An 11,665-nucleotide genomic window follows, 5' to 3' on the forward strand; every position below is an offset into this window, starting at 1 on the left:
GTTCACACCTTCAGCTGACACAGTGACAACATCACAAAACGGCACCATGAAGTACAAGATACCTTTCTTCCTTCCTTTTAGGAAGCACTACATAGGCACTAGTTAACCCTCAGCAGCGATCAGCATTGGGCACTGTAAATTACATTCAGTGTTACACTTTGAGATGGAATCTATGAGAAGCAAAACCAAAAAGTTTAAGATTCATGAGACTGTTTTTCCTTACAATTTTACATGCAGTTTTAAAGTCCATTCTTTCCCAACTTAAGAAGGAACTCCAAGCAGTTAAGTATTTTTTTAACTGAAGATTGCTGCAAATTAGCTGCCACAGTGTGTCTCCAGCTAAGTTTCATAAGCAGTAACTAGAATTATATTAATTGAAATGCTGCTTAGAGTATCTTTCCTATAAGGAAACTCTATAGCTTAAACTTACTATTTTTACTTTTATTTCTAACATAACCACACGGAAAAGAAGTTTAAAACTAGAATGGTGAAGAAGTACATTTTCCATGGCACCAGATGGTCTTTACAAGTCCATTAGCACAAGTTATCACGTTTAGCAAAGTATAACACAAATTTTATATTTAGTATTTAAATACACTAGGCATAAAATTGTTCATCTTATTTATAGGCATTCTATATACAGGAACACCCAATTCATTACAGTATTTCAAAATCACCAAACACAACTGATAATGGCCAAGTCATCCTCTTTCCTCCTTTTACAGCCAAGAAGTTCACGCATACCTCACACTACAAATTTGCTACCTGCTACAACGTACATCAGGCTCCCAGCAAAGAATAAAACACTTTTAATGCCATTTTGCCTGAAAGCACTCACAAACATAACATGGTATCACAGGCTAATCTATGGTACCTAGTGGTGAGGACACACTATGTATTTAAAACACCAAAATGGGCAGCCCAAATTCTCCAACAACTCCTGAAGCAACAGTTAAATGCCATCTGAGGTCATCGCACAGCTTGGTCGTGCCCCATCCCTGCGTTCAGTGCCTCTGAGCAAGGACAAGGCTTGAAGGTTTGAAGCACATTTCACAAAATTAAGCTACAAAATCTCACTTCTGACATTCTGGAAAACGCAGTTTTCAAAACAGAAGACTAGAATTAAATTTTTAAATATAATGCATTTTTGGCAAAAGACTGCAAAATATTCACATCCTCCCTGTGAAGTATCTTTTCTGTCCATGTTGATCTACAAACTGAGCTGACAATACCACATACTAGCCATTTCGCAAAATCTACAGCCAATCCTGCTGCACTTTCAGTATGTTATCTAATTCACAAATTTGAACAGGCAAGTTAAAATCAACTAAAATCAACTAAATAATCACATTTAGTTATTCGCGGCAGTAATTTGGTACTTCAGCGAAACTCAAAGCCTTCCTACTCTTTAAGTATCATACACAGACATTGTGCAGCATACAAAAGTCAAGCCTCACAATTCATCTAACCAGCATAACCTGCAATTACTTTAGATTGGACACATCTAACCCTGGTGCACACACTTCTTGACTAGATCTGAAAATGTAAGAATTGGTGCCTAAGTGAAACCAAAGCAATGACCCCTGGACACAGTTGCTTTAGCTGGAGAAGTGAGGGATATTTTTACATTCTTTGACATTTTAAGATAATATTCTGAAACTGTAAAGCCCAGGTAGCACCAGCTCTGCTGCAGGGTTGTAATTTTTAGTTGTGAGAGGCAGCAGTGCCTTTCTGGAGTATTTTTTCATCACACTGCAACTGACAGAACTAAGAGCATCTCACTTTAAACATATAACCAGTATCTTCAGACACTGTTCTCTCACCAGCAACATGAAAAATTGCCATTGCATATAGAGATTATTTTTTTAGTGACTGAAGATCACTAAAAAATAATCTACAAATCTGTATAAATTCTACAACTCTGTAAAGTAAGTTTAGTAACAAATACTGAAGGCTGACATTACAACATATGCACTGCAATAGATAAATTTAATACATATCTGGTTGCACCACAGCAATTCCTGAACACAACGACATTTAAATCAATTTAAACCTTGTTTTCATCTGTTTATTTTAGGATTATTTTTATTACAAATGCACCTGTATTGCAGCCTCACCAATTTAGTATCTCATTACTGTAAATATTTCAGTGCCTCACTGTAATCTTGTCTCAAAGAAAATGACAGTTGAACAGCTTTGCTCTTTGCTTGGTTTATTTCAGTCTTGGAAGTCACCAGACCTTGAGTTCTAACAAGGGAAGGAGTCTTGAGACATACCTACTTCAAAAACACTTGATTCAAAATACAGTCATAACCAAAAGCAAGGTCAGCCAGCCCCCAAAATACTCTCACACAACTTTTTCCAAGCGCCATCAAGAAAATATTTAATAGCCTCAGCAAGGATAAAGAAGATGTTTTACAGGCTCAAGTATTCACAAATTGTGTGTGTGCTATTCACAGCCATAGGACTCAACGTGCGCTGGTGTATCCTGTGCTAGCACACACATTTCATCCCAGCAAATGGCAATGTAAAGATGAACTCATGTTTAGAGAGAGTTTCAACTATCTCATTTTTTAAAAAAAAATTCCTCCTTACATCCAGTGTGAATCAACCCTCTCTCACTTAAAGTCCAAGTCCTTGGCAGAGCTGCTCTCCATCTACTCATGCCCCAGATTGCATTGATACTGGAGTTGCACCAAGCCAAGTGCAGTACAATAAATACTGAATTGATTACACAGAACATTAAAAAGCAAAAAAACATGGGATTTTTTACAACTTAATAGCAGAAAAATGGAAAAATATATCACATGACCTATCACTAAGAAGACGGAAGGCATTTTTAAAAACTGGCCTGCAAAACAGCAACCCTAGGAAAAAAGCCTTTTAGTTACTCTCTTTTTAAGGGCAAGTTCACAATTTACTCTGGAAAAACCGCAACAGAGACAGAGGCATTATTTCCTTCCTCAAGAGACAGCACAACCCTGAAGACAGAGCTAGAGAATGGACCAGCAAAAGGATTACCAACCTAGAGTAACAGTGCCATTTACGCTGAAACATGCCCGTTGTGCTCTGTGGTCCAGCTGCAGCAGCTCTGACAGAACCACACACACATGGAGGCTGCATGGCACCTGAGAGATCACCTACTACTACAAACTCCTCCTCAGCAAATGGCCAAAACCAGCAGGTCATCCACAGCTGAGCTGGGTTTTGAGACCTCTCTGGACAGTTCTTCCAACATGCTGGTTAGCCTCACAGTTAAAAAGACTTTTCCTACTATGAAATCAGAATTTCCATTTATGCATCTTGAGTCCATTGTCTCTTTGTACTTCTATGAATCTCCTAGAAGTGCCTTGCTACACCTTCTCTATAGTCTTATTAGGTATTTGCTGCTCTTAGAACACACATAGCTCTCTAAGCTGTCATCATTTTGGTGTCTCTCAACCAGACTCACTCTATATGTTTTCTTTGGTTTTTTTTAAACTGCAGAGGCCAAAACTAGACACAAGACTCCAGATGTAGTCCTAGAAGTGCTGCATGTAGGACAAGAAACAATTCCCCTAACATCCTTCCACACACTTACTAATAGTTCCCAGTATAAAGCTGGCCTTCTTTACCTCAAGAGTGTGCTGCTGATTCAGATCCAACTTGCTGTCCAGTAGGTAGGTGGGGTTGTTTTGTCCCAGATGAAGGACATTTCACATTCGCCTTTATTAAAACTCACAAGCTTCTTGGCAGCCCATTTCTGTCAAGTTCCCTCAATGGCAGCCCTATTCTTCATTATACAACAGGGTTGAAGTTCCCAAGAGTTTGGTATTATCTGGGAAACTGCTGAGGATCCATGCCATTCCTTCATCCCAGGCTGTTAATAACAAAGATTAATAAAGACTGAGCATCAGCCTCAATATTAACCTCTGAGAGCTCTATTAGCAACTGGTTGCCACTGGATCTTTGTACTGCTGGTCACAACCCTTTGAGGTCAATGGTCCTGTTAATTTTCCAGTCACTTTACGATCCACCTGACAAGTCCGTACTTCGCCAAGTGGACAGCAGGGATCACATGGGAGACCACGCTGTGGGCATTGCTAAAGTCCAGGTAAACAACATCCACTGTTTGCCCCACGTCCCCTGAGCCAGTCATCCCAGTGTTATGAATTCATTACATGATGCTATGGTAGCCCACCACCTGCACCAACCTGGAATACTTTTGCTCAAACATTTTTGGGCACAAAAAAGAGATTCTGAACTCTGTCCTGCCGAATTGTTAGAATCAGCAGCAGCTCAGTTTGTCCACAGCAGGGACCATGAACTGGTTCTAATTACTGACTGGAGGAATAAATAACTCAGAGGAAGTGATGTGCTGCCAGCAACCAAAGACAATTTGCAGTGTCCCAGCTAACACAGTCAATTATTTCATCTGCTTTTTTCTCCTCCTAAGACACCCCTCACTAATAGTTTGTCCTCAACACTTCACAACCTCCAAGACTGTCACAACAACACTTTGAAACAAACCCCAGAATATTAATGAAATGCAATAGCAATCATCATCTACAATTTGTAGAAGTGTACTGCTAACCTAAATGAGAGAAACCTGTCAATATCTCAGTTCTATAAGTTCTTCCCAATTAGGATACATTTTTGTTTACAGTAGAAAGCCAAGTGTCAAATTTAAACACCTGTTTTGCTAATACAGTATCATATTGCTGGGACAGTGACAAAACTTCTGATGTTGACTATTAGCCCATCTTTTAAAACAAATCTTTAAATACACATTAAACATTTATTCAAATCTATTTGTTTTAGCTCAATGTGCTAGTTTACTACTAAACCAAATCAAGCAGAATTGCATACAAATACACATTAAGTGTGCTTCAAGGTGCAATCCTGTTGACAGCAGTTTATACAACTGTACTTGTGTAGGTCCATGTGGATACTCTTAATAAAGATTTCTTTAATGAGCATTTTCCTGTTTAAGGTCTATGAAACATTTACCTAGGTGACATTACTCAACATGATACTCTTGGAACTCAAAGTCTCAAAATTCCCTCACAAAATAAACCTGTGGTTTGTAAGATCCCTTCTGCCCACTGTCTGCAGTCACTGCCAAGCAAGGCCTACCCTCAAGAGAGCAGCAGGTGACAAAGCAATGCTTTAGACTCTGCTGCATACAGTTTTCAGTTCCTAATCCTGCACCTAGTCCCTGTGGGAAGAACTTTACCAGATGTCTCAAGAGACTTGGTGAAACTCACTAATCCAGAGGGGCCTTCATGACCTGGCCAATGAAAGTGACTTTCAGCGGCCTTCTGGTCCCCTTTGTTAGGTTACATCCTATCTACATCAGTACAATACCAACTACAATATATGCAGAGCCTTACACCGGTTTCATCAAGGAAAACATCTTTGTATTTGGACAGCTACATTATAAATATGCACTGGCACATATACACATAGCAAAAAAAATCACTTCCCAGCAGAAGTTTTAATCTACAGACATTATCTCTAATATCATACAGCTCTAAGTTAAAGCTTAATATGAATATAGAAGTTTAGGGAAGGTTATAAACACTTTTCAGGTAACTGTTTTTTTCTCATGCTTAAATCTGCCTGTATGAGTTTAAATAAAAGTGCAGAAGAATCAAAGTTCTCTGACTCCTTCATTTGAATGCTTAATTATCAAATTTTTAAATTACCAAGAAAAGTATTTTTTTTCCTCTTCTCCTTTAGGTCACACTTAAAATCTCTGAAAGCTGGATGAGAATGGCACTGCTCCAAGTTAAACCAGCATGTGCACACACATGAAAGTGCAGAATTAAACGTAAAATTAACAGAATTTTAGCAGAAACACAAAGATACTCTGCTAGAAGCAATTTAATAAGCCAGCAATGCAAATATCCTTCCCATTCACACAGCTGCATCAGTAATTCCCATCAGCAATCTATCCAAATGACCAGAACAAACCAGCATTTAGAAACACTGGGGTCACATTTGGAAGATGAAACCCAGATGCTGGACACAACAGCTCCCTCACTTGGCATGTGCTTAGCTCTTAAAGAAGCTGTAATTTTAACCCATGTGCCTAAGCTTCTTTAAAAGTGCAGGAGAAGGCAGGATATTTCCGCATGGGATGGCCAAATAAACAGCATGCTGAGCACAGCATAACCTAAAGTCAGTGCATTCAGTGAGGAGCTGTCAACATTCTGCCCCTAGAAAAGCATAGTCAATGGGCAGAACTACACAATTCTACTCCAAGAACACCCACCAAAGAGATATAAAAAGGCTCTTTACATTCTGAGATGCTATTACCACACCTCAAATCTTCATGATGGGTGAGTGGGTACCATCCTTACCTGGTGGTACTGGTACTTTTTTTTTTTCTTGGTTTAATAACACAGCTGCTGACAGTGCACTTTTTATAAAGCAGGATGGTAGCCCAGAAAGGAAAATGCCATGGTTTAGTTCCTTCACTAGTGGGGGAGATCTACTAATCTTCCAACAGAAAAATACAAGCTGCAAGTCACATCCTCCAAGCAGCATCTGTTCATCTCTCCTATTTGAGACTAGTTTAAAAAAAGACTCTACACTTAAAAAAAACCACACATGCAAACATAATGAAATACGGCTCTATCAGGCACTTGGGGAGAAAAGGGCAGGAAATTTTGCACTTTGCATGTTTATTCCAAGACTATATAAAACAAATAATGCCTGATATCATGGATCAGAGGCTGTATGCCTCCACTCTTGGAAGGTAACATCTTCGTCTACATCCTCTTCCTAGCTCAATAAATCATGCATTCTTTTTCCGGATAACAACACCGTTTCAGTCAGAAGAACTCAAAGACAACACACAGCTTGGCAACTGGGATATTTGCCCAGAAAGTGGAAGATGTAGGTTGATGCTTCAAGGCAAAAAAGAAATCTGAAGCAGGGTCTACCACATTTTGAACAAATGCTTTAGCTAATAATCTTTGAAAAGTAGCATCACCTCCTCTTCCAAATGTCTTCTAAAGCCACTGCTGCACTTAATAGAAGACTGACTCTGCAGCACGCTGGGCACAAAAGGAGAATTCCCACCTGACCAAGCTCCCTGGGAGACTATGGCAAAACAACAACAAGAAAGCATAACGACATCATAAAAACATACAACGGGCTTACTACTGTAAGCCTGGCATCATGCTACTCATCTTTCATACAAGTGGAAAAGAACCAGATATCCTAAGAACTTGAAAGGTATTGGCAATATAGCATTCAGTGCTTAGGCACCTTTGGAGCTTGATGATAAAAGACTGAGTTTTCAGGACTGCAGTCTTGACCCCAAGCTCTTAGAACAGTTAATAAAGTATTTTTATTAGCTTACTTATTGACAATAGTTAGGGGAGCAGGAGATCATGTCCAGACTGCATTGAGCACTTCCATGTCTTCCCAAACTCATTATTGAGAGACAATACCAAACCACAGAATATTTTCTGCAGAGTGGCTGTTATATTGAAAAAAGGAACACTTATCAATTATTTCCAGTTCAAGTCAGCTATCTATCAAGAGCTCACCTTTTTATGTAACACAGGTGAGCAAGCTACATAGGGTTAAAAAGCTATCTCTTACAACAAATGCACATATCTGACACCTATCCGTTTGCCTATTTACCACTTCTTCCCCAATATATTACTTGTTAATTTGATTGATATATTTGATTTGCAGCATCCATGCTCTGGGCTGAATCCCACAGATACCCCCCAAGCACGTGTTTGCTTTGCCCCATTGTTTAAATAAACCTACTAGAAAACAGAGGAAACAGACAATAGAATAATCAGAAAGCCATCTAACCTAATTATTTTAAATTAATCTGTTTTATCTACAGAGTATCACCACGTGTAGGATATTGCAATTTCAACGTAAGATCTTTCAACATTTGCTCTGCAAGCGCAGTGATTCTTTGGATGAAACATCACCCTGCCCGCTTTACAAGGACAACCCTGCTGATCAGTGTGCCATACAAAGGATTACATACAGTACTTCCCAAATAATAAAAACGAATTGAGCAACAATTTATGCATAACACACCCTCAAATTTGCATATCATATTCAATCTCCTGGCTTATAGGACCGATTTAATAAAGTAAACGCTTTGGTTTTACAGTCAATTTCACATTCATAAATACACGTGAAAGGCATTTCCAGAGCACTGTCTCCAGGCATCTTGAAATTCCCTGAGAAACAGGAGTTGGGAAGGATCTTTGCTTCTACTCCCTGCAGCCACTCTAAACGGTACAGGATCTTTGTACTGCAATTTACAAAGTGCTTTTTTCTGTTATCCATCTATTCTGTCCAACAACACAAAGGAGAACAAACGCCTCATGAATTACATTTCGCTTGCACTGCACCAGCACGTTTAGGTACAGGCAAGACACCAGGGGTTCTGCAGGCAGCATCCTACCAAAAAAACCCACAAAACCACAAAACAAAACAAAAAACAAACAAAATAAAACAAAAAAAACCTACTACAATGGAAGATGCCTAACTACCCAGCACCCTCAGAGACTCATCTGCAACCTGGAATTTGTCAAGAAAGGCAAATATCGGAAGCGATGCACTTAAATCTGACGAGTAACTCTAACTTGATAACCCGGTTAAGATCAATTCAACCATGATTTAACCGGGCAGCCAAGAGACAAAACGAGCATCCCGCGGAGTGGGAGCCAGCCCGCTCGAGCCGCGAGGAAAGGGAATGCGCACCTTCCCCTTCCCAGCCGCCTCCTCCTCCTCCCGCCTTTGCTCCTGCCTAGCGGGGGACAGGCGAGAGACAAAGGGGAGGCGAGAATCCCCCCGGCAGCCCGACGGTGCCGGAGCGGGGCGAGCGCCCGGAAATCCCACAATCCCCGCGGCCCCGGCGGGAAACCCTTCCCTTCTCCCTCCCCGCGGGCCGCTTCACCGGGAAACCCCGGCCCGAAGCCGCGCACGTGGGACTGCGTGGAGAGCTGGGGGAGGGGGAGGGTGGCGGAGGGAAGACGCGGCTCTGCCGGGCCGGGCCTCTGGGGCGCCTCCTCCCGCCGCTGAGGGGAGCGGCGGGGGAGAAGCGGGGCAGGAGGGGAAAGGGTTCACGGGGCTGACGCGTGACCTCACCTGCTGCTTGCCCCTCGCGTAGGGCGGCTTCGCGACTCCCAGGTGGTGCCGCCGGGTCCGGATCTTGCCGCCGCCGCTGCCACCCGAGGCCATGATGCGATCCGGCCCGCCGCCGCCAGCGGCCTCGTCCTCCTCCTGCTGGTGCGGCCGCTGCGCTCCGCCGCGGCCCGGCAGCGCTGTCGCTGTCACTGTCCCCGCGGGGACGCGCCCGGCCCGGCCTCTCTCCCCCCGCGCCGCTCCCGCCCGCCACGCGCTGCGCGCGGCCTCTGGTGCGCGCGCGGGGGGCTCCTCCGCGGCCTCCGCCCCGCCCCTACCCGCGCTCGCGCGTCTCTCCCTCTCGCGCGTCTCTCTCTTCCCCGCGCTCCCTCCGCGATCCCTCCGCCCGCCGCTCCTCGCTCGCGATCTCCCGCCCGGCGGCGGCGCCCCGCGCGCTGTCCGCCCGCCCGCCCGCGGCCCGAGCCGCCGCCGCCGCCGCACCCCCCCTGCCCCGCCGACCAACCACACGGCGGCCGCCCCGGGCCGCGCGCGCGTCACCAGCCCGCGCGGGCGCGTCACACCAGCGGCGCCGGGCGGACGGCCCGGCAGCCCCCGCGCACGCGCACCGCCCCCGCCTCGAGGGAAGCGAGAGGGGCCGGGCCGCGCCGGCTGCGCGGGAAAAGCGCTCCCTGCGATCTGCCGCCATCCGCAGAGGGGTGTGCAGAGGGGAATGTCCGCTCCCGGCCGCAGCTTAGGGACGCCTTGAGGGCTGAGAGCGGACTTCGTGCCGGGGTTGATTCCACCGCCTTCTCCCCTCTTCCCGCGGCGTTTCACAGAAAGGCTCAGGTTGAAAGGGACCACAGTGAATCATCTGGGCTGCCCTTCTCAGTCATAGCACAGGATTGCATCGAGACAATGCCTGAATTTCTGCAGCGAGGGAGACACCACAGCCTCTGTGGTGTTCCAGTCCGCGGTTATTCGCCCAGCAAAGAAAGTTTTTCCTCCTATTTAGGTGGAATTTCCTGTGCATCGGTTTCTGCCCGCTGCCTTATTGACCGGCTGCTTTGGCACCTCCGAGCAGAGCTTGGCCCCCTCCTCCAGACACTCTGCCCCAGGGGCACAATTTACCCACGCTGAACCTCCCCCAAGAGACAGCTCGAGGGGGATGTTCCCTTGTCCCTGACGAGGAACAGCGTGGAGAACGCAGCAGGAAAAACGGCAGCGGGAGGTCCGCGGTGCTGCCCCAGACTGCCACTAGTGATTGGGCTCGTGTGAGCAAGAGAAAGAGAGGTGCAGCTTTTTCATCGCTCAGTGTTGGCATATGGAAAGGAGGTAGGGAGAAAAAGCTTCAAACATGGCTTTTACTTCCTCAAAACATGAGGAAGAGTGCATTACATTACAAAGTTAAAATACATAAAAATGTGTGGGGGGTGGGTTTATTATACTGAAAGTTGAGAAAAATCTATAGTTTCACATTTTATTTTTTAGCATCAACATGCCGTGGGAAGGATGGAGCTCACAATCACTTGTGAAACAGCTTGTGAAAATCACAAGTACCTTGCCTATGTGCAAGTCAATAAAAATGTTACTCAGGATAGAGTCCTAATGCACCACACACCCCTTCTGCCACCAAAAAAAAAAACCCAAACACATTTATCCCAGCACACACCTGAAAAAAGGGTGTGTGGAACTGGGAGAGGATTATAGAGCGCTCAAACAAGGGTAAATTCTGAAAGCATGCAGTAATGTAAACAGGCAGCAGCTACAGAGAGCAGCTGTAAGAAGTTATACTGGGGAATTTTGTGGTGCCTCATCTCTGCTTCATACTGGCTTTTTTTGAACTTCACTGGGGGTCTTCCCAGCTCTCCTACATGGCTTTAACTCCTCAATTTTTTTTGTCGCATTTTCATTATCTACAGGAGATAACAATTATCCAATACCCAGCAGGGAGGAATTACTTTCCAGATATTCCTCTTCATAAACTACACTCTTACTCTCCTGCCCCACGACTGTGAATGCAATTTTACATGTAGAAGGATGACTGCAGTGATGGCCAATCCCCTATCTGGGAACATGCGTGTTTGAAGTCACCTGCTCACCACCTCACTTTGGGTAAATGGCTGGTGTACTATAGCTGCTGACTAAATTTTAGGATGATGGTCTGCTTCTACAATGGGCATGTCAAGATCTACATCAATATAATTATCAAAGTATTAAAAATTGCATTTTAGCCCGGATTTGTAACTCATTTTGCCCAGGATGCAATTACCATACTGGCTTTCAGCTTAAGAGGAGGGGAAGGAAGGCGAGCATAATATGCTTCCATTATGCGAACAGCTAGATTTACAGAGGGATGGAAACTCTGCCCACTGGTAAGAGACATTCATTAGTAACAATGCTGGCTTCTAAAATGGTACCTGTGTGGGGAACTGACTAAAATAATTCCTGTGCTGGTCATGTAGGAGCTGGGCAAATTTAATACAACCTTCCCTCTTTATGCATGCTAAAAATATTATGGTAAGTTGTAAACACGATTTTTCTCTTCCACATACATGTCAAATGCAGCTACACTATG

The 11,665-nt window shown here is 44.1% G+C and overlaps 1 protein-coding gene across 2 annotated transcripts in view; it reads right to left on the reverse strand.

The window, feature by feature from the left end:
* The window catches only part of NUP153 (nucleoporin 153), a 43,935-nt gene extending 34,610 nt beyond the window's left edge, over nucleotides 1-9,325 (reverse strand). Inside the window, exon 1 of one of the 2 annotated variants that reach the window (XM_033051150.2) lies at nucleotides 9,115-9,325. In XM_033051150.2, the coding sequence (XP_032907041.1) occupies nucleotides 9,115-9,207 (93 nt within the window). In that variant the 5' untranslated portion in view covers nucleotides 9,208-9,325. The remainder of the gene's footprint in view (nucleotides 1-9,114) is intronic. The other variant, XM_033051140.2, reaches the window with a different exon arrangement.
* Nucleotides 9,326-11,665: the final 2,340 nt, after the last annotated feature.

Source organism: Catharus ustulatus, chromosome 1, assembly GCF_009819885.2.
Source record: "Catharus ustulatus isolate bCatUst1 chromosome 1, bCatUst1.pri.v2, whole genome shotgun sequence".
NCBI lineage: Eukaryota > Metazoa > Chordata > Aves > Passeriformes > Turdidae > Catharus > Catharus ustulatus.